Below are 23,492 nucleotides of genomic sequence, written 5' to 3'. Positions count from 1 at the left end.
CATAACAACATTGTTTGTCACAGCCCAAACCTGTAAACAACCTAAATGCCTCTTGACCAAAAAATGAATAAGGAAAATGTGGTATATTTACACAATGGAGTACTACACAGCATAAAAAACAATGACATCTTGAAATTTGCAGACAAATGAATGGAGCTAGAAGCCATCATACTGAGTGAGGTAACCCAGAACCCAGAAAGACAAATATCTTATGTACTCACTCATAAATGGCTTTTATACATAAAGCAAAGAAAACCAGTCTGCAAAACACAATCCTAGAAAACCTAGACAACAATGAGGACCCTAAGTAAGAGACATACATGGATCTAATCTACATGAGAAGTAGAAAAAGACAAGATCTCCTGAATAAATTGGAAGTTGGGGACCATAGGGAGGATTGAAGGGGAGAGAAAGAAAGGGAGGAGAGCAGAGAGAAATATAATAAAATCAATAAAATAAAACATTGTGCTAAGCTTTCTTTTAACCTGAAAAATGAAGTTTATGTTTATCTAAGATTGACTTCTTGTGCCAAGCTTGATTTAACAAAAATTGATATTCATGAATGGGTATATAATTGTCCATGCTGAAATATAGATTTATTGAAGAAAAAAAAGAAATCAGAATGAGAGCCTACCTATAAATGTCTTCCTTTTCCCCATGATAATTTCTGCAGTCCCTTTTCCCAGTCTTAGGAGAAAGAAGAGTCCACACCACATGGGGCTGTACACTAATAAAATTGACCTCAACTGCAATCTCACAGCTACCTGTCCCTCAAATAGCTAACATTCTGCTTCCATATAAGAAAATCAGTTAAATTGTTGACATCAACCCACTAATTCCAAATATTTGTCCAAATTATCATATAAAATCGGTATGACAGTTGGAGTGGCATGGGGAGTAGGGAAGAACTGGACAATACGGACAAATTGAGCAAGAAGAAAATCTGTAAGGAAAACGCATCTCCCATCATCTTCTGTTTACCCTTCTTATTGCAGCCTTATAACATGTCTAATGCTTGTCTTCCACATGTGAAAGCAGCACCCCATGCATGATGCAAAGTCACCTTACCACTGAGCAGTGCAGAGAAATAACAAGAGCGCGTCATTCTCTCTGTGAGTGTCTCTGTGACACGTGGCTCCCTTGGGAGCCCTGATAATAGTGTATGAAAGATGGCTCTTTGGGAGTACTAGGATTATGCAGCAAGGCATTTCCACCACAAAGATAACTCAAAAACGTGCTTTGTCTTCCAGACTCCTGGTGTTTCTCCTAATGAGCCCCGTTTTGTCTCGACTTGGTCATGGGTTCAGCTGGCGCTGGGCGTTCATCATGGTCTGGAGTGAAATGAAAGGGACACCGAACATAAACATGGCCCTTCTGCTTGCTTACTCTGACGTCTCTGTTGGTTCCGAGAGGGAAAAATCTCTAGTAAAGAAAGCTGCATTTTCCTGTTTGAATATTTGATGAGAGTGTTGTTCTGTATTGAACATGACTTTGTAGTACATCCCACGTGTCATCCCTAGAGAGAGGGTTCTTGTTTTGTGGTTTGCTCATTCCGAGAAAGTTGTGGACTAACCTATAGGGAGAGCCAAGAGACAAGGGACTGAGTGAGGCTTCTGGCATAGAACGTGCAAGACTAGGGCAGGAAATCCAATAATTTTCATCCCCCTTCCAGTTTAGAGACACCCAGCCTTCTTCACAGGTCTAAGGGGTTTCAGATGAAGATGAATTAAAATCTGTAAGTCATTTTAAACAGCAGCTGTTGCAGGACATCCACTCCGCAGTTTTTATTTACGTATTCTAGAATCCATTCATTCAAAGAGGGTTCTCGCTGAGTGTTTGCTCTATTTCCTTATATCACTCATGGATCACATTTAATAATGTAGGAAACAAAGATTTGGTCAGTGAGAGTTGTCTAAGTAGTGTCTACTGCTGTCGGGGTCAGTCTCCAGCAGTGCAGGGCTTTGAAAGGAATCCATGGAGTCAACATAAGCTAAGACTTTCTGTTGGAGGGGGTTTAGGGAAAAAGACACTCACACTCCGTCGATGGCTTTTTTCTTGATTCTATGTTCTTTCCATGTTCCTTTTTCTACTGTATCCTTTTTTCTACAACTTATATACTTCAACAAAGTTTTTTAGGCAATTAGGCATTACAATGTGATTTTATATTCTATTTTTTAGTGAATTATAATGAATACCTATAAAAACATGTTTTTAATTTTTCTTACATGATTAAGCATACTATAGGTGAAGAGTAAGTTAACCCAAGAACCTACATACATTCACACGCAAACAACTTGGTGTAGACTAAGCGTGTGGGCAGAAAGGCATTCTTCTCGGTCACGGTTTTTACTGGCAGGCTGCATTTTACAGTTACAAAGAAAAGGCCAATTACTTTATTACTTATCTTGAATAGTAATCTTTTAAGGAATCTTAAAGGAACCACAAATCTAAACTTTTATATATGAAAAAGAATCAGTCAGCTCTACTTTAATCTTTAGGGTACATTAAAGAAACTCAAAATATAAAACTCATTAATAACTTTTTATATCAGGAGACTGAGGGCAGAAATGGGCATAAGAAATTAATCATCACCTTTGGTTTTCAACCAGTCCTTGCAAGAAAAGTACATTCGCCGATGATAATTGGGTTGTTTCATTCTTGTTCCCTGACCTTAAAGAGTTCCACATTTAACTATGTGCCTTTTGAAAACTCCAGATTGTCTTCTTGAGTGTTTTACTACAAAGCTATTTAAACAAAAAAAAAATCTTAGTCTAACTTTGTTGATTTCAAAGCTTTGTTTCAGCTGTGATAACTTCTAAACTCCGAACCTGTGAACATATCTCCTAACATTAAGGTCAAAAAAATTTAAACTAGCTGGGCTAAGGGACTCAGTTGTTATTATTAATTGTCAATAAATTGAGCTACAATCTAGGCAGCTCCTTAGATGAAACTCACAGACCCTGGTTGTGTGGCCTTTCCTTGTATTTATTTTTATTCATCAAAACTCTGTATAAGACATCTTTATTATCAATTAGATAGTACAGCTTGGGGGAGATTCATCTTCTTGACAATCCACAGATAAAATACCCAGTTGAACGGAATGTTCCCAAGATATGAACAGACTCTATTATAGGCAGTGTAGATCTCCCCACATCTACTCACACTAGGTAAGATACCAGAGGAATATTGCACTAACAAGCATGTAAAATCACAGCAGAAGACAAAGACATTCTGGGTTCTGTAGTCCCATGGCTTTGCCTAAATGAAATTCACCCTCCTAGTGGGCTGACACCTTGGGCTTCCTTTGCCACCTGCTGCTCCTCTGACGTGGTCACCAGCAGAGTCCTAACAGACATGGTAGTGTTTCTCCCTTTACTGTATCTTAAAGTGAGATTATTACAAAGAATCTTGCAGGCCTCAAGAGGGAAGCCAGAGTCCTGACTCTGTTTTTGTTCGTTTGATTGCTTTCCGAAAACATGGCTGGAGATGGATGTGTGCAAGAGTATAGTGAGTCTCCAGATCACTTTTCTCATGCCCGACATCCAGCTTCCTCACTTAATACAATCGTTTGTTAGCATATAACAACCCAGTGAAATCTATAATACAGAATATATTGTAATAAATAATCCTAAATACTTATTTAATGTATTTTTTCAATTCTAGATATTATTTCATGGAGTGTCAGTATGCTTAATTACCCTGATTATCAATAGATTGATTTTGCCAATGGCAGTTACAAAACTAGGTAAGCTCTACTGTTTACTATGGTGAGAAAAGAAAAAAATTATTCCAAATATCATTAGAAGAGCTAATAAAAAAATATCCATCTAAATGCAAGTCAGTATTTTCTAATTGAATCACTGTATAAAAATGTATAAATTATTCAGGCTAATAAAGTTATTTCATATGATTATTTACATTAACCTCATGTAGTTAAAGAGTAGTGTAAGTTCATCCAATTATTCAGCCAACTTTTTGATAAGAATGCTATTGTGAGAATTATTAGGTTCTCATGACAAAATACAGTTGAGGAAGTGATGGAAGAAGGCATCTCAACATCAACATGTGGCCTTCACATACAACCACACAGACAAGACAAGTATCCCTGCAAGTAGATGAATACACACTACATATGCATAAGTGCTGAATAAGGATAAGAACTAAGGAAATTTTATAATTATATCAAAATCACGTCCTTCTACCGTTTGTAAAATCTATTCTTTGTCCCTAAGGTCTTCGTGATGTAACATCAACAAAACATAAATCAGTTTATTATACATTCCAACACTTCCAAGAGCTAACCAAGTCTACAGCCATGGCACTCAAATTTGACAAAGATCTTGCTAATGCTGACTGGAACATGGTTGAGAAGGCAATTATACTTCAAAATCCATATGCAGTAAGCATACAATAGCTCTCTATTCCACTAGGGTAAATATGATTGCCATTAAATGTAGATCAAATTGTAAGTATTAATTCAAATTCAAAATGTTCATAATTTTAATTCATAGGGAAGTATATTTGTCAGTCCTTTTTTCTATAATAGTAAGGAAAATATCCGAAGACTTATGGTTATTGTGTGACAAGGCAGAAGCCCCAACCCATTTGACTACAGAAGGAATACATGTAAATTGGAAAGAGAGAGCAGCATATTGGCTTTGCCTTTTAAAGATAGTGTAAAAAAGAAGAAAGTGAGGCTCAGAAAATGTCTTCTTTTCACCAGATTAGGAGAGAGAATGGTCTTACAATCACTTATTTGTTCACAGTTTATTTAGGTTGTTATGTGTGCCAAGCACTGGTTACAGCCTAGTTTACAGTCAGTTGTATCTTTGAAGAAAGCAGAAGCCAAGATCAGCACCAAAAAGTTCATCTGTGAGTGAAATAGCACTATTTATAGCTGAGAAATACCTTAGGATCTCCAAGATCAGATTTACTCATCTTAAAGGGCTCAGAGCATCAGTCTGGGCTATGAGAGAACCTGATTTTTTTTTTCAAAGCATTAAATCATAGCTGCCATGAAGGAAATAGTCTACAGTGTTCCTGGGTCTTCCCAATGTCACTCTTCTCTTCCAATGCCTTCTACCATGTCCGTTTTCATTCACTTTCTGGTTAGACAGAAACTGAGCTGATTCCAAGGCTTTCCTCAGTTTTATTGAGTATCTGATTACAGCGTTTTGCTGACCTGCTGCATCAGAATTGTCTGGAACACTCCAGAGCTCCCTGCTCCCACAAGAGATTCTGATGCATGCTGTGGTGTGGAGCATTTCCACTCCACTCCCCATCTGGTCATAGGGCAGTGCCCAGGCCATCGGTCTTGACGCTTGATTCGTTTTGGGAGCAGATAATCAAGTGCTAGTATTGTCCTCTTTATGTCATGGGGTGATTACTGCATTATAGATGTGTCCCTTGCCTCACACTCAGAAGACCTGGTTTATATTCTAGCTTTTAACTAATTGCTCATTTTAAAAGCAGAGGACAGAACTCAGAGCCTTGCACTAGGAAAGCACACTACAACAAAGCTACATCTCCAACCTAAGTCATGAAGAACGACCTTGCAAACATATTCTGCAGCCCACAAAAGCCTTGAATTGCCATCTTCCTGCCTTAGTCTCTCCAGTACAATAGTTCTCAACCTGCAGATCATGACCCCTTTGGGTTTACACAACCCTTTCACAAGAGCTGCCTAAGACCATTAGAAAACACAGATATCTAGTTTATGATTCAGAACAGTAGCAAAATTGCAGTTATGAAATAGCAGCGAAAATAATTTTATGGTTGGGGTCACCACGTCATGAGGAACAGTTGTCTTAAAGGGTCACGGCACCAGGAAAGTTGAGAACCACAGCCCTAGTAGCTGGAATTAGAGGGCTGTCTCTGTAGGTCTGTTCCATCAGCTTGAGCGAATGATTTCCTCCGAACTTCAGCTTACTCCATTGGCAAATTTTCTAAATTCATATCTTTTAAACTCATGATCACTTTTTTTCCTGTCTTAAATGATTCGTTTAAACCAGTGAACATCAATCTCTAAGAGCAGCAGACGTAGGGATTGTTACCCAGCTCCCCCAGTTCTGTTGCAGTGGGCGATGAGAGTATGTGTGTTTCCAAGGGATGCTGAGGCTGTGAGGAAACCACATAGGACCACTAAGTCAAAGTGTGACTTTCTATGTGATAGCTTTTATAAGCTCTCGAATTTCACAGAAAGGAAAGGTGCAACTCCTTCCCCACCACCTGGCAATTATTTTATCTCCTAGAACTGAATCAATGGTTTGGACACTTGAGCAAATGTGGAGCACTAAGATATTTTTATATATCTATCAGATTTTCTGCCATGTCCCCCCAAAAATCTAATGTGAGATTGTAGACATTTCTGCTAAACAATACATTAATATTCATGGAGAGTTTTTGTTTCTTTTCATTTGTTTTATTAGTTGAACCAAGAAGAAACAACAGAGCATCAGAAGGTGAAGTGTCCAGACTGTAACAAGGAAATAGATGAGACCCTCAACATTGAAGCAATGGAGCTGGCCAACAGGCGTCTCCTCTCAGCACAGATAGTTAGTTCTCTTCTGCAACTCCTTTAAAAATACTGGGGACCGCAGAGGCAGGCGGATCTCTGTGAGTTCGAGACCAGCCTGGTCTACAGAGCTAGTTCCAGGACAGGCTCCAAAGCCACAGAGAAACCCTGTCTCGAAAAAAAAAAAAAAAAATACTGGGGACCCAAAACTGGACTGGGCAGATTTTCCCTTGCCCAATATATTTTGATTCTGTCTACCTAAGAATGCTATGCAACATCCACCACCAGTGTCTGGGGGAATTCAGAGAGAAATGAGAGAAGAGTGAAAGAGACAGTGAGGGAGTGAGGAAAATGGAAGAAGAAAGAAAGGAGGGAGGGAGGCAGAGAGGGAGGAGGAAGGAAAGATATTCAAAACAGATTAAGGAAAGGTTGTTTAATTTGAGAGTTTCAGAGATGCAAATGGGTGCCTTTAGCTGGCTCTAAGGCCCTGTCCTCTACGATTTCTGTCCAGTTATTTTCCAAAGATTTCTACCATATCTTCCAGTAAACACAGATAGAGGCTGTGGGCTATTCATGACAACTCAAGCAGGCAGACACTCCCTTTGTAAACGCCGCCGTGTAACTTCATAAACGTTGTAAACCCTCAAAGCATGTAAGTGGCCAGGTCCCCACCTGAGGAGCTCCAGTGGCCAGGCGCCTCCCTGAAATTTCCCTAAGGGTCCTAACAGCTGTTTCCTAAAGGTGGTAACCACCATTCCCAGTCCCAAATTGTGCCAGAGGTCAGGCTCCACCCTACAAGAAAAATCCCTACTCTTGATCTAGCTCCAAGGCCAAACCACATAAACCCTCCAAATCCCAGGCCACCCTGGAAAGTGCCTCCCTGACACAAAAGAAAACCTATATAAATCTCATGTTCTGCACAGTTCTCTCCTGCTCCTCACCTTTGCGGAGGCAGCTACCCTCCTGGGTATTTCCCTCCCAACAAATCTCTCCTGTGTGAGGTTTGTGCCTTGTGACACTGTGGTCACACCAAGGTCATTCCTTGGCTCTGGGCTGCCAAGACACCTTCCCATCTGGGTTGTAACACTTACAGAGACTTTTGTGCTTTAACTCAAAATCTCAGTTAAAATTAGGGCAGTTCTGTAGTGCAGCAGTGAACAGGACTTGGGGCAGTTCCTTCCAGCCTAGTTTCAGCTTTCCGTCCAGGTCAGAATTCTGACCACAGGCTGTGACTCAACCTTCCGCAGCAACCACGTTCATTCTTCTCACACATAGAATAATCTGTGGTTTTCACCTATTACAGCCATTCAGGATTCCAAGCCTCTGCTTGCTCATTCAGCTTGGGAAATGGGTTATCTATAAGCTGTGAGTCTTCTCTCTTTGTCTGTAATCAAGGCAGACATGTTCTCTTAAACTGGGCTTCCTCACGAACCCGAGTACTTGGAAATAGCAATACCAGACCCACACTGGGTGAATGCCATGGCTGTCTCATGCTCAACCCCACCTGCAGACTTTAAACTTGTCGTAGCAAATTAAGGGTTCCCACCTGAAGGGCAAGAATGGCCTCTTACACAGTTAGGTGAGCATGGGGGAAGGGGTTTTGGTCTTTGTTGTTGTTGCTGCTGCTGCTGTTGCTTTGTAGCTCTTCCATCTCTTTGAAAGCTATGATCCAGGGGATCATGGACCCTGGTAAATGGAGAAAAGTCAATCACCAGGGTATTGCCTTGGAATTACGTCTGAATTGCTTCTAAAGTAAAGACAGGGAAGTGCACTTTCTTGAAGGCAAGCCAGCAGAAATGAGAGTCAAGTGCAGGTCAGAAGGAAACCGGAACAGGATAGACAGCAACCAAACCTCGGTTTCAAAGTAGAGGATTTAGAAAGAAGGGAGACAGGGCTGGCGCTGGCCTAACTCTGAGTGATCAGGCCTGCCCTGTTTGACTTGTTTTAACTCTGGTGACTGACTGTTCCCTTTGATTAGGGAATCAGAAAGGGCGTTTGAGTTCATCTCCACCTCTGAAGAAGAATGTGATGGCATACGGGGAACTGCACGCCATCTATTGTTACAGGGCCTATGAAATAGAAGTCAGTTTCCTGTTTCTTCTGTGAAACTTCCCAGAATGAAACATTTCAGTGTCACAGAAAAAGCTGTGGAAAAACCAGCCACTAGTACAACTGTATAATCTATATCTATCTGAATATGCCGCTCATGCAGTATACTATCTTAAAATCAGGACAGCAGACTATTTCCAACCTACTTCTCCAAATGTTTGGCTCAGCCTCCCCTTTTGCATGAAAAGCTGCCACCCACTCCTCACTTAAGTCAGCAGCATCCCGAGACTGCCACCTAAAAGCCCAAACCTCAGCATCCGCCATGTTCTTGCTGCGTGTCTCCTTGATGCATGGCCTGCTCACATACAGGCAGACACACTTGATCATCTTCAATGCTCACCTTGCTGCATGGCTCAGTTTCTCCAAGCAATGTGCTTACCACACAGTTTCTGCAATTGGGCTTCCACCCCACAGCTGCCACCAACACCTGTTTCTGCCCCATTCCTATTGCCACACATACTTCACGCGAGCACACGCATACACACGTTATTTCCCAGAGTTAAAAAAAGACTGTATACTGGTAATTTTTTACATTGTATTATTAAATTTTACTTAAAATTTTTTTATTGAAAATAGATTTGTTTCAGACAATGTATTCTTATTACAATTTTCCTTCCCAACTCCCCCGAGATCCCCACCTTCCTACCCACCCAAATCTATACCTCTCTTTTCTCTAGCTCATTAGAAAACCAATAGTCATATAACAATAATAATGATAATGATAAATGATATAAGTTACGATAAAAACAAACTGAAATAGGACAAAACAAACAGAAAAAAAGATCCAAAGAAAAACACAAGAAATAAATATAGATGTAGACATGCACAGAGAGAGAGAGAGAGAGAGAGAGAGAGAGATCCCAGATAAACATCAAATTGGAAAACATAGTATACAAACAAAAGGCTTGTAAGGTAAAAACAAAAAATAGCACATATAAAGAATTAGAGGGGGGGCGGGAGAGATGGCTCAGTGGTTAAGAGCATTGCCTGCTCTTCCAAAGGTCCTGAGTTCAATTCCTGGCAACCACATGGTGGCTCACAACCATCTGGAATGAGGTCTGGTGCCCTCTTCTGGCCTGCAGACATACACACAGACAGAATATTGTATACATAATAAATAAATATTTAAAAAAAAAGAATTAGAGGACAAATATCTCTCAAAATACTATTGAGTCCATTTTGTGCTGGCCATCTACTTCCGGGTTTGTGGTGAGCCCTTCACTTTTGTTTACCCAGTGGAGTTCTTTCTCTGTTGAAGAAAACTAATTTTTGCTTTTTGAGAGGTTGCCAGTTGGAGATAGTTTCTGGATTAGGGATGGGGGCTTGTGTCCATTTCACTTCTCAGTGCTGGAACCATGACTTAGGCTTTCACAGGCCCTGTGCCTGCTGCCGCCATCTCTGTGAGTGCACACAGGTGTCGGTCCATCCCTATTGGCTCCTACAGTCTGTCCCTCTCTTCTTCCACCGTTGCCCCAGCCTCCCTTGCTGGCAAGTCATCACCTGTAGAGCACAGTGCTTTCAGCTGGGTTGGTGATTAGCTCTCTAGTGCCTCTAGTGGCATGCAGAGTACCTTGTACGATCGTGAACACTCGTCAGTAAAGATGAAGGAAGACTCTAGGTGGGAGCTGGCTCAGCTCCTCTGTGTTCACTGATTTATGTAAGTGTTGTTGTTAGGTATGGGATTTTACCATGACTTTGTGCAGAGCAACCAATAGCCTTGGCCATCGGGTGGGTTATTTGAAAGCTCTTTGGCCAACAACTCAATTATACGTAACTCATCACCAGCACTTTGGGTTTCCTTTGGAGGCAAATGATTTCTAGTTGGGATTCTGTCTCCTCTGTTACTTGGTGATTCTGTTTAGCTTTCTTTCACTTAAGTATTATTTTAAGAAACTTCTATTGTATTAGGCTTCCATACAACCCCTCAAATGACCCCTAGTTTTAGCTGTATCTCTTTCCTTCTGTCCCTCATTCCTCTGCCTCCCCATTTCATCCTCCCATTCCATTCCCCACTCTCTCTCCCATCCCCATCAATCCATAGCTATCTAGGGAGGATTTCTCTAGGAAGGGACATAGAATAAATTTTACTTTTTAATGAGTTCATTTTCCCTTCCATGTAAATCTAGTAAAGTAGCAAAATCCCAACAACTGTGATTTATTAATACATCTAATAATGTATGTGTAATACTAAACAGCATAAGATGAGGTGCATAGTTGGTACCCAATATTTGTTCACTTAAACCTCTCTGAGCAATGTCTGTATTTTATTAGAAAAAGCAGTCAGGCTATTTGGACATCTTAAGTCTCTTCATCTCTGGCATCTCTCTTGGTATTTTTGCTTTTACTTCCCTGCATTCCCTTCCCTGACATTTCTTTCCTTCTTTAATGTAGAAATGCTCAGTGTTTTTGTTCCTCTGTCTGTTAAGCTAACTTTGAAAAGCATATTTAGTTGGGCATGGTGACACATGCCTTTTTTTAAGCACTGTGGAGGCAGAGGTAGGCTAATCTCTGTGGGTTCCATGTCAGCCTGGTCTATACAGTAAGATACTGTCTCAAAAAAAAAAAGCATATATAACTTTATCATAAACTATGAATTATTATTTAGCTACCAATTTCTAATTAAAAGCATTACCATAGACTAATTTATAATAAATATATATTATATATTGTTTTCTTTTTCTCATTCTTCCTATAATTTTATTTTTAGAGAAGAAAAATAGCATATGTGGCCCTGTACCAATGGCTGAGTATATAAATATTAATTTAGTTCAGTGTTCTAAAACAATTTTACTTCCTTCTCATGGCTTTCTCTTTAATTTTATATTCTCCCTAATAATTTCTTTTTTTAAAGATTTATTTATTTATTATGTATACAACATTCCTTCCATGTATGCTTGCCAGAAGAGGGCACCAGATCTCACCATAGATGGCTGTGAGCCACCATGTGGTTGCTGGGAATTGAACTCAGGACCTCTGGAAGAGCAGTCAGTGCTCTTAACCTTTGATCCATCTCTCCAGCCCCCTAATAATTTCTTTACTCTGTAAACAGTCAGCTTTTTATACATATACCCTCTTAAATACACATTCTTCAAAACATTGCTATTATATTTATTGCTGATATTTTCAACATTTCCAACCAAAAACATCTATACAATTTACCTCTCATTGATTTAGTAGTTAGGTGTGCCTTAACTTTTGACATTGCAAAATGCCATTATCATCTACAGAGCTCGTACTCAAGAGTCATGCCATCAAGTTACCAAAAAAAATCTCTCTGTGTCTCTCTGTCTCTCTCTGTCTCTCTCTCTCTGTCTCTCTCTCTCTCTCTCTCTCTCTCTCTCTCTCTCACACACACACACACACACACACACACAGCCCTCCTAACGTTCTAAGTAAGTCTATTAGCTTGTGATGGTCACATTCATCACCAGCAGCAGCGGCACACATCTCAATGCAGCTATGGAACAAGTATAGCGTGACCTGGTAGCTCATGTCCCTGATGTAGACAAGCATTTGATCATTTATTTTCTAAAGACTCTTTTCAGACCTAAAATACAAGAGCTGTATCCAGTTAGTGAATGTTTATACAAAGGCAGTAGAGTGGTATATATTTATAATTAATATTTATAAAATGAATTATAGCATCTTTACCCACTTAGATGTTTGCCAACTTATTTTGATTTCATTGGTGTGTAGCATTTTACAAGACCATGGTTTTAAGTCACTTCAAGATTTTTTTTTTGATTGATTTCAAGAAAACACAGCATTTCAGAACCCCAAAACAAATACAGATGACTCCACTAAAGGTCTTCTCTAATTACTCTTGTGTGTGACTCAGAGCTTAACATGTTTACTCTTTATTCTCCCCGTGTGATAAAGAGGGGACTTAAGATGACTGCGTGACCTTTGCAGTTCTTTCTGTTCATCTCAACATGGGATTTCTACAATCAACAGCCTCTGTACCTTCTTTATTTCTCCCCTCAACTGTTTGATTACGGCTGTTTCACCCATGATTTTTGATATTGGGCTTCTGTGCTGTGTTTTCTTAAACAAGAAATCTTTTTTTTTTTCAAGGCAGATTCAATCTCCTCAGTTTGCGCATGCATGTACTCGTTCTTCACCTTATCCCTCTTTGCATGTTTATTGTCATGTGGTCAGTTTCATCTCCGCAGTCTTTATTCCAACTGGCCTCTTGTAATCTTCAAAACTTGATACTGTTGTTCAGATTTCAACCAGTTCTGACTAAATGAAAGAATATCTTCTCTACTGTTATACGCTAGAAAAGAAAGTATAGTGTAACGAGAGAGTTATTCAGAATCCAGGAAGAAAGGCTTCAAATTCAGATAAACCTGGATCTCTAACATTGTCCTGAAAAAGCAACTTTGCATCTGCCAGACATAGAATGGACTAGACTCTTCACAAAATAAAACATATATAGACCAATTAACTCAAGAAGAGTTGCTTTGTGGAATAAACTGGGGTTGTTTTATGTTTTCTGTTTCGTGAAAATGATTAAAAATTTATATTTTCTAGTTTCTAGCCACTTTGCTATTAACATTTCTAAGATTTCATGGTGTCCATATTGTTTTCAACTTCATCAATTTTTCCCAACAAACTGCTATTTTTAACTTTAAGGCTAATAATAATATTTTAATTATATATATATTTTTATGTTCTTTTATGCTGTTTAAAGAAAAGATTGCTGCCTTATTGAAACATGTTTTTTTAATTGCACTGAGGATGAAGCCCAGGCCGTTACATGCTGGGCAAGTGCTGGATCCCCAGCCCCAAGAGCAGTTTTTAAATCCTTCATTCCTACAGCTAGTGAATTTATCCTTCTAGTACCCTCCAAGAGGAAAAGAGTTGTACTCTCATCATTGGTTGTGTACAGAGTGCCAACTACAGACCCAGGAACCTTCCATCACATTCTACATTTCAGTTTAGAAATGTATTCTATGCAGTGATTCTCAACCATCATCAGCTTGCTTCTGTCAGGTACCACTCAACCGGTGATGGCTCTCACAGTCGCTGAAGCTCAGCAGATCATCAATAAACACAATGAAGGGGTGACTATATCATCTAATAGATAGAAGCCAGCAGAGTTGTGTTGTGAAATATTTGGAAACATAGGCTTAAAAAAAAAAGATGAACCAAGGTCACTTTAATTTGTCAGTATTTCTAAATGCCCTTAATATTCTAATATCCACCAGGAGTTTCTCAGTGGGACACAACTTGTAACAACCCCAGAGCTATTTTTCATTGAACTCTACTTTTTGGAATCATGGGCAAGGACTAGAAGTTCCAGAGTTTCCCGCAGAAGCAGGTTATTCTACCCAAAGGCCCAGATCTTCGCTATGTTGACATACTGACCCAGATTCTGTAGAAAGATTCTTTCTTCAAGCATGTTAGGTCATCTGGGGAGTTTAATTTCTTTATCACACATCCTTTTTTTCTATTAAGGAGGGAATAAGTTGTCATTGTGCCCAAAAGCATATAAATAATTTTAATCAACACTTCTTTCAGGCGAGCTACCAACGACAATACAGGAATGAGATCCTATCCCAGAATGCAGTGCAGTTGTTGGTAGGTGCAGCCGGAAGCTTTGGTGAGAAGAAGGGAGAGTAAGTACACTACCAAGAGAGGGCTTGACCCTCAGCCACTGTGTGCAGGAGTTTTCGTGCCTGTGTGTTGTAACCTTTGGCCATCTGGTATCACATGCGCAAACCACTCCCTGCTTTGCACCCCACCCTCAAACTGAATCTCCTTCTTTCCGTTTTCCACCTTGAGTCCTCCAGGCTGGAGTATTTGGCAAGAATCTTCTGAAGGAAATAGCCCTTTTTCTTCCTTTGTTTCCCATGTGCAAAGCTAAACTGTAGTAGTGAAGTACTTGTCCTTTTAGCCTTTCTGAACAGAGGCCAAGTGTTCCTTAATCTCTCCAGGTGTGCCTTCCCAAAGCACAGACGGACCCCACATGTCCTCTGTCAACACTAAGCATATATCTTCAATCTGGTACTGATTTCCTTAGATCCACTGTCTAAGGAAAGCTGCTGAGTTGGGGGAGCATGCTCAGGTCGCCCTCAGTAAGGGAATGAAAGATCTATGGAGTAGGAGAACAATTCAAATGCAGTGCAGTTGACATGTCTACCCAAAGCCCAGACATGCCTCCCAGATCTGGATCTCCCCCTTAATGTCAAAGAAATTCAAATTTAGCTGAAATGATGCCAAGGTCATTTTCAGATTCTGCTTAGAGCTGTACACTTGGCTCATTATCCCACATAAATGGGACACATTTGGTGACCATACATCCTAAATGTGATGTACCAATCTTATGTCCATTCACATGTGCTACCCAATACAGTAAAGAGAAAAACTATATATGAGAAGAGAGTTATGATTTATCCATCACATGCAGCACAGACATCTATAAGGAACACAGATGCTCAATAAATACTCTTAGTTTAAGCACAGACTTTCTTCCAAGAGCATAAGAGTTTTCATTTACAGCCAGTCTGTGTAAATCATTATGACATTTTATATATCCAGGAAGGAAGATAAAGAATATGCTACTTAAAACTTGGGTTCCTAAGTATGTATCTAAATATCTCAATGTATAACACAGAATTCATTTTTTCTCTAAACCCATACCTTTCAAATGCTTGGATAATCTCCATATAATTGAAGGAGCTTGGAAGATATGTCTTTTTGAAATAATGCAATGTCCTCTGTAGAGAAGACAGATATATACAGAGCCCAGCAGAAATATTTTAATGAATAAAAAAGTCATTGTCACTCCATTGTCTGGGAGAGGCAAAGTGACAAAAACAAAGCATCAGAGAGCAAAACGCCAACTTGATTTGTTTTTAATCTTTAATCAAGCACTAAGGCAGAAGCAAGCCATGACCAGAGGACCCAGAGGGAATTGACACAAAGACAGGGTCAACAGTGGGCACAAGGGTGGAGCACAAACAGACTGGAGGAGATTGCTGGGACATGTGAAAATGTATTCACACATGTGGGACACATATTTAGTAGCAATGCATGCCAAATTGCATGCCAGGCCCTAAAGACAGCATCAGAGTAGTGACCCTATATTCCCACTGCTAGAGAACTATTGATCACACTTGTTCTCAGTGTGTGCTTTTTCCCTTGGTGGCATTGAAACTGATTTTGCCATTTCTTTATTGGAGTCATTCAGTAGCTCCACAGGTTGGGGTTTTCTGGGGTAAGAAAAACAACTCTACGAATAGGAGATGCAGAAGACTTGCAAAGGGTACCAGAACCTATTCATAGGGCCTGTGCAATACCCTGTGAAATAACACTCTGAATACATTGTTTGTTCTTGCTGAGTGCCAGACAACACTTTGAACATGTTCTGTGCATTTCCTAGTTTTCCCTCACCAAAGTTTCTAAAAGACATGCTCTTCTTATCTTCATGATGCACTGGAAGGATGTGAAGGACAGAAAAGTTTACTAGCTTACTTGAGGTTATTTATCTAACAAGTCGCAGAGCTGGGATTCAGAGCAACACTATTTCTCCAAGTGAGGTGTCAGTGGTGAACATGTTCACATGAAACGGAAATCTAAGTGCCTGAGCTACCGAGTATGTGGCCTGACATGTGGATACTGAATATGTGTTCTGTGCGTGTGAGTAAAATTGCCATATGTCACGACCACCTCCCACATTGTCCCTTCAGGCCCTCTGTGCTCCTTCCTGGTCCCACCGTTGACTCCCTTGTATCCATTCCCTCTCAGTCCTCCGGACATCTCGCTTTTGCCTTAGTGATTGATGACTTTGTAATTAGTGGTCTGGGATCACATAATATTAGGATTCATAAGAACCTGTAAATTTCCAGATCTTCTTTAAGATAATAATTCTGTTAAAAAGGGTTCCTAATTCTCCAGAACTTGGTTTATATGTCCACTTTGTCTGTAGAGAGTTTCCTATTATTATCTCCATGACAACAGTTATAGAAGTGGTGACTTGCATGTTTCAACACATCGATCTACTGGACCCTTAAGGACAGAAATCAGTATTTCTTCACAGTTTATCTGTAGTATGTAACAACCATTTTAGATTAGTTCAATAACTATTTATAACTTAAAGATGAATTGGATTGTATAGACTTTGAAGAATTTCCATGTAAATGCTTTATAATATTAAATCCTGCAAAACTAATGACTTCGTTATTCTCAACGAGATCAACATATCTAGAACAAAAGAATTACATGGATTTCAGGGTGAGACAAACTAATCAAGAGGAAAAACAAAGTCAGTCTTGGCACTCAGGGTTCCAATATTCTTCAAGTAAGCAACACGACACATTAGGACGCAAAGCAGGGTGAACTTTTCAATAAAGACAATGAAATACCTGGTAAAGATAAGCTCTTTATCAAATCAAGAGGGCTTGCTAAGGAAAAACCAAGCCACTGCTCACAGATTGGAGCTGTTTCAATACAAAAGTTAAAAGAAATCTGTTTTAGCAGCTTCTGGTAAGTGCTGGCAACCTGCCTTTGTGTCTCTTATAAGAATGACCTCTCCAAGTTAACGTTTACCGTTTTGTAATTACATAAACCCAACTACTTGTCTGAAGGGAATCCTGTATGAGGGGCGATGGATGTTTTATGTACTGCTCAGTTATCCCCGCCTGACATAGCTCATTCTATCTCCACGAACAAGAATGGTAGGTAGATCATTTCTTCATTGCCATAACAGATGAGGGCATCTGAAATAAAAATCTAGGTGACAAATACTTGAAAGAAGGCTGACTGTTTCTCCCTGGACCTTTAGATCTTAGTATATGTATCCCTAATAATCTGGACTCCTTTCAATGACTTGGTCTCACAACCTGATGACACACTTGTATATCTACAATTCAGGGCTTGGGGCTATGCTATGAAACATCTTGCTTAGTCATTATTGCACAAAATAGTCCTTCTGTGTTCTGACAGTGTTGCATTGGACTTCTGTCAAAGTATTTAAAACATATTGAATGATTTCTCTGTATATTTGTAGGTATATGAGTCCTGAGAACTTAAAGAGTTATTCTGAAGGCAAAAAACTCCTCTCCTTCCTTAGAAAATTACTACTCAACTGGGTATATAATACTAAAAAAGATAAAGGGGTTCCATCGAGGTGAGCAAACCTAGAATAAGAGATGTGATGCTAACTTCCGAAAGTTAGTTCCTTTTCAAATTATAACCTAAATACTTTGCAAACTATTTTGAAGTAGATTAAAATCTAATTCTTTACATAAATACAAATATTATTTTTAAAAAGATATAAGAATAACATTTTGTTTATATTTTGTAGACTGGCGTATTTTGTTTTCTTAACATGCTGTGTATGCTGTGTATGCTAGGCAAGCATACTACTACTGTGCTAAATGTCTAGTTAATATCTAATTACCATGTTAATTAGACACAATAATGTTTGATTGTGACATTTTAATACACATACACATTCTACCCTGTTACATTCTTTTTTCACCCCAAACTCTTCTTCCAAACTACTCAGTCATTTTACTACTTTAATGTCTGTCTGTCTGTCTGTGTCCCTACATGAGTTTCAGTAATGTTGTCTTAGTTAGGGTTTCTGTTGCTGTGATCAAACACCATGACCAAAAGCAATTTGGGGAGGAGATGGTTCATTTCATGTTTCAGCTTGTAGTTCATCATCTAGGAAGGTCAGGCCAAGAACTCAAGGTTGGAGGCTGGAGGTAGAAACTGATGCCGAGGCTGTGGGGAAAAGCTGTTTACTGACTGCTATGCATAGCTTCCTCAATCTATTTTTTCATACATCACAACCCCATCTACCCAAGGGGTGGCACTACCTATGATGGGCTGGACCCTCTCACATTTATCATCAGTCATTAATCAACAAAATGTACCTGTGGGCCAGTCTGGTGGAGGCATTCTCTCAGCTAAGGTTTCCTCTCCTCAAACGACCCTTATCTTGTGTCAAGTTGACATAAAGCTAGCCAGCACAGTTGATTACCTGAACATGAGTGGGAATTTCTTTGCAGGTGCATGGGTAGGAGCTTGTTTAGAGGACCATTTGCACCTAACTTTTGTTTTTGAAGAAGTGGGGTTTGAAAGAGATTGATAGATCTAGTCAAATGCTTAATAGATATCAGGACAGAGGGGTGGGATGAAGGAAAGGCTTCAACTCACTCAGAGAAAGAAAAGTTAGCTCTTTTAGGGCCCTTATGCAAGAATGGGGAGCAGAAAGATATTATATCCCCCAAAATTGGCCAAAGGTGGGCTAATCTCATCCAGTGAGACTTGGATGTATTCCATTGGCTTGTATTTCTGGATGGAGCAGGTATTTTAAAAGATCCCAGGATATCACTGGATAAGGGGCATGTGCAAGAACAATGGGCCTAGCTAATAGCCTATCAAACAGTTCTGTCTGCAAACCTTCTACATTTGGCATTTAGTATCTGTAAATGCCCACTCCCATGATGAGAAAATATGGTTCTTGAGACATCTGTAAAGAAAAAGATTGCTAGGGTTATGGCAAAAGTCAGTGAGACTTCCTAACAGCTAGAAGGTCTGTGGTCTGCTACTTACTAGTGGATACAGCACTAAAGAAAATGTTCCTCTCATTCTCCCATCAGCTATTAACTGCATATATGCCCACAGGAAAGAGGTGCCCTTAGACTCTAGACTCTACATTATGTTGACAGTCTAGTCTTTTGCAGATCTTCTGCAATTAAAGCTGCTTTGAGTTCAAGAATGAAGCAACCATGTTAGACCTGGAAGTCAGTGTCCTGCATTGCTTTCCCTGTTGTCTCTGACTGCTGCACCTTTTTCCCTGTCCTTTCTTTCAGGATGTCCTGAGCCTCTCAAAGGGTAATAAAGATACCCCCTTTGTGATTGGACATTTATCAGACATTTACTCTCTGTGCAAATTCTAAAGGAAACTTCTCTGGTCAATGCTGACGATAGCACTAGTCTGTGGGCATAAACATGGCTCTTTAGTAGCTTGGGTGGGTTCCTCATGCCGGTTTATCACACAGAGAGCATTAGCTTCTCCACTAGAGTCTCCTGTCTCCCCAGTCACAAACGTTTTGTCCATATTAGACATGAATTCCCGCGTGTGGCATGAGCATCAGATCCAATCAGAAGTCAATTGCTCATCCCTGTGACAGACTTAGCACAGCTCTTCCAGTGAGCTCCTCTGGCCTGCCCAGACAGCACTGTTACACAGTATCCTCAGCTGAGCAAAACTGGAGATGACAATCTCCCCATCCTTCATGCTGTCCTCGGAAGGCATGGGGACTAGCCAGCAGGGAGGAAACTTCCCACTCCATTTCAGCTTGACTTCTCTGTGTGCTGTGGATCTTACTAACTAGTCTGAAAGGCCAGCAACAGCAGTAAAAAAAATGCCTTTATTGTTTGGAGGTTCTGAAGGAACTCCATGCCAACAGTTCATAGGAAGGGAGCCTGCCCTTGTCACGAGAATTGTCGCTAAAAAACTTGTGACTTCTAGGAAGAGCTTGATTTTCCCACACCAGGAATCTCCACTGAAACTTAAAAAAAAAATCACTCACTAATCATCAGATTTGTTCAAGGCCCTAATAGTTAGCTAGTAAGGCTAGTACTTAGATTCAGCAGGGCTCTCTGGCTCCCATTAACTTAAACAGAACTGATCAAATAAAAGAAAAACATTTCATGTAATTTTTTTCAGATAAAATTGTTTTTTCTTTTTATTTTTTGCAGATACTTCTTTCATCATGTATGCTATAAAATAGTCTTTACAGATGAATTTGAATACATTGGATACCTTGCTGTATTAATGAACATATTTCCTATGACAATCTGTTGGATATCCCGCATAAATGCCATCTATGAAAATGAAATAAAGTGTGCTAACTACTATTTCCTTGTCTTTTACTTTCTAGAGGCTCTACTTAAGGTAATCTAAAATCCATGCCTATGAGTATGTTATGGGAGACACGTGTCCACAACAATTAGAGTTTTCTCAGCGAGTATTGTGAGCTTCTCTGTGTCTTCTCAGAGTTCACAAATTTTTCAAATTTAAGTTAAAAAGGTGATGTTGAGAGCAACATCAGATAATATGGATGCTTTAAGCACTGACTCTGCAATTGCCAAAATAAAATGATGCAGGTCAAAATAGTGCAGAGTAGAGTTTAAACTGTACTAGTAATGGTCTTTTTAAGACGTTTTTTCACACAGTGTATTTTTATCTCATTCTTTCCTTTCCCTGAACTTCTCCCAGATCCTACCGACTGCCGTATCCAAACCATTTCATGTTCTCTACCCCCTCAAAAAAGATGAAAAATCAAACAAAAATTAATAACACAAAAATAGCAAAATAAAATAAAAAGCACACAAAACCCACAGAGGCTATTTTGTGTTCGAATACTCTAAGGCAGACTGCATGGTTTGAAAAAATAAGATGAAAGTATTTCTGAAATGTACGTATTTGAGCATGTGCCATATATGATGCCTTCTGTTATCTTTACAGTGCACTGAAATAAAAGCATTGGTGCAAGTACCAAGGCAGTTTTGATAAAATATTTACATTCACTTAAATTTTCAAAATATTAAAAGTGACTTTTAATTTATATCATCACAGAACAAAATAGAATAGAAGACATCATTTCACTGAATCTTTAGCTCTTGAACTGATTTAATAAAATCTATCTCATGTGAATTACAAATATGTTTATGTGTGTGTGTGTGTGTGTGTGTGTGTGTGGTTTTTTTGCGCATGATTTTTTACCACTCAGCATCACACATTTGATATAGTTAAATAATATAAAATAGAGACTTTAGAATTCTTCTGGCATTTAGAGCTGTTTGAAGTTAAGGAACACCAACAGAGGATGTTTGTGCATTTGTCTTGTCCCCCCCAACTGCTGTCTCGTGACAACTCCAGTGTATTTGATAAATGTGCTGTACAATTGAGCCTACATCAACATCAATAGTCTTAGCAGTTTTTCTTCTCTCCGGGATGGCATTAGGAGCATCCTGTGCTTTCTTTCGTGTTGGTGGTATTTTTTGACATACAGAGTCACAGGCAGAGCAACTGATAACGTTTACCTTCTTGTTGTGGATGGGGGGAAACCTGTTTAATAAAAGCAGAAAATATGATGCAATTTCTTCGTCTCTCAACAGATGGCAGCATTGAGGAAGAAATGTTTTTCACACACCTGGTTCTTGTTTGAGCTGGGGATTACCTTAATTGGCATCATAGATTTAATACTTAGAGAAACAAACTCCATTAATTATAATTTTGACTTAAGTGAGACTGTGGTCTTCATGAACGTCATTCGACTCCTTCGTATACCACGCATCTTGAAGGTAAAGTGCAAGTCAAAAACATGGCTTTGGTTTCCTCTGTGAGTTTGGTGTCAAAAAATGTCTGTTGAAAGTCAGTTCAACAGTTTCAGAGAAAACATTTGCTGGTGGGCTGATGTCAAGTCTGAGCTTTTAGCTACATATAACAAGTCAAATTTTCAAATATTCAAATTATATTATAAATCCGTTTTGCTCATGGAACTATAGACATATATCACAGTTTTTCCATTTAATAGAGAAATCTTTTTAAAAAAAACATGTTTGTGTAAATCCTAGTGCAGTCTAAGTAATACTTCTTTGTATAGTTAACTGGGAGTTAAAAAATGGAAATAATCAAAACAATCATCACAAAAAAAATCCACAACGACAAAGCCAATAGTATATATTCACAGAGATCAAGAACTAAAGTAGTACACATTTCATATTGTGTAAATTTAATGTTTTGGTGTCAAAAATTACATGTCTAATCAATGTTGCTTTCACGTGTATAATGGCAGCCACTTGTTTCTTATATGACTATGTAAGTGATTGGAAAGTTCTTCCATGATACCCCATATGAGGATGTATGGGTAGGGAAACAGTCATACAACGTTTGTGTCTTTCTTATACAATATAGATTATACATTATACCTAAAAAGAGCTTTTGCTTCTGAGACCTAAAGTAGCCAATTATTACTATCTACTTCTGTAGTCTTCTGTGAGACAATGAATAACACTCGTACACAATGTAATCCGAGGATAGCAAGTCTACAGTATCCCAAAGTTTATAGTTCATTTTTTTTCTAATGTGAGGTATACAGTGTCTACTAAATAGATGAGGGGCTGGCAAGCTGCCAGAGGAAATGGCAAGGCATGGACACATTCTATGTCATAGAGCAGGATGGGTGCAAAGCAGCAGCACAGTAGTCACGTTCCTACAGATGTGATAAAACACCGTGGCCAAGGAGACTTATAGAAGAAACTGTTTATTTGGGTTTCACAGGGACAAAAGTCTGTCTTGGAAGGGGCGGCGGTATGACAGCTGGAGCGGAAGCTAAGGGCTCATTCTTGCACCCCTAGCAAGTCAGAGAAAGCAATGGCCAAATTAAGCTAAACATAAACAAAAAAAAATATGCGGTTAGTATTTAATAATAGTCTTCTTTTTAGCTCATAACACCAAAGCTGCTGCAAATAATAGACAAAAAGTTGAGCCATCAGATATCCTTCCGGTATTCTATACTCAAAGGCTATGTCCAAGGGGAAATGGATGTACTGAATATAATCGATCACATTGCAAGTTCCAAACAAGCGAAACAGGTGAGAGAAAAAGCCAAGCATGAGGAGAAACCTTGACGTCCTTCACTGCCCTACTGCCGTCACGTGCCTTGGCCGGTGTCTTTGCACCCAGGTGTAGTCGCTAACTCCTGAGCTGCTGGTCTATTTCTGTTACTACACCACTTACCTTCTTTAACTAGAAAGCCTGTGCCATATTAGCACACAAGGGGGGTCTTGGGAGGGGCCGTTGCATCCATGCACAGTGCCCAAATCTCTCAGGATCATTCAG

At 39.4% G+C, this 23,492-nt stretch overlaps 1 protein-coding gene across 1 annotated transcript in view; it reads left to right on the top strand.

The window, feature by feature from the left end:
• The window catches only part of Slc9c1 (solute carrier family 9 member C1), a 70,531-nt gene that overhangs the window by 20,839 nt on the left and 26,200 nt on the right, over positions 1 to 23,492 (top strand). Inside the window, exons 9-17 of the mRNA XM_041672703.1 lie at positions 1,251 to 1,425; positions 3,664 to 3,745; positions 4,233 to 4,399; positions 6,429 to 6,554; positions 14,147 to 14,244; positions 17,637 to 17,756; positions 20,345 to 20,540; positions 21,767 to 21,952; positions 23,096 to 23,245. Coding sequence (XP_041528637.1) covers positions 1,251 to 1,425; positions 3,664 to 3,745; positions 4,233 to 4,399; positions 6,429 to 6,554; positions 14,147 to 14,244; positions 17,637 to 17,756; positions 20,345 to 20,540; positions 21,767 to 21,952; positions 23,096 to 23,245 — 1,300 coding nt within the window. The remainder of the gene's footprint in view (positions 1 to 1,250; positions 1,426 to 3,663; positions 3,746 to 4,232; positions 4,400 to 6,428; positions 6,555 to 14,146; positions 14,245 to 17,636; positions 17,757 to 20,344; positions 20,541 to 21,766; positions 21,953 to 23,095; positions 23,246 to 23,492) is intronic.

The sequence above is a fragment of the Microtus oregoni genome, unplaced genomic scaffold (assembly GCF_018167655.1).
Source record: "Microtus oregoni isolate MIOR12 unplaced genomic scaffold, Mior012 000023F_ref0000262, whole genome shotgun sequence".
Classification (NCBI taxonomy): domain Eukaryota; kingdom Metazoa; phylum Chordata; class Mammalia; order Rodentia; family Cricetidae; genus Microtus; species Microtus oregoni.
Note: the sequence above shows the minus strand (reverse complement) of the source record. Positions and strands in the feature narration are given on the sequence as shown.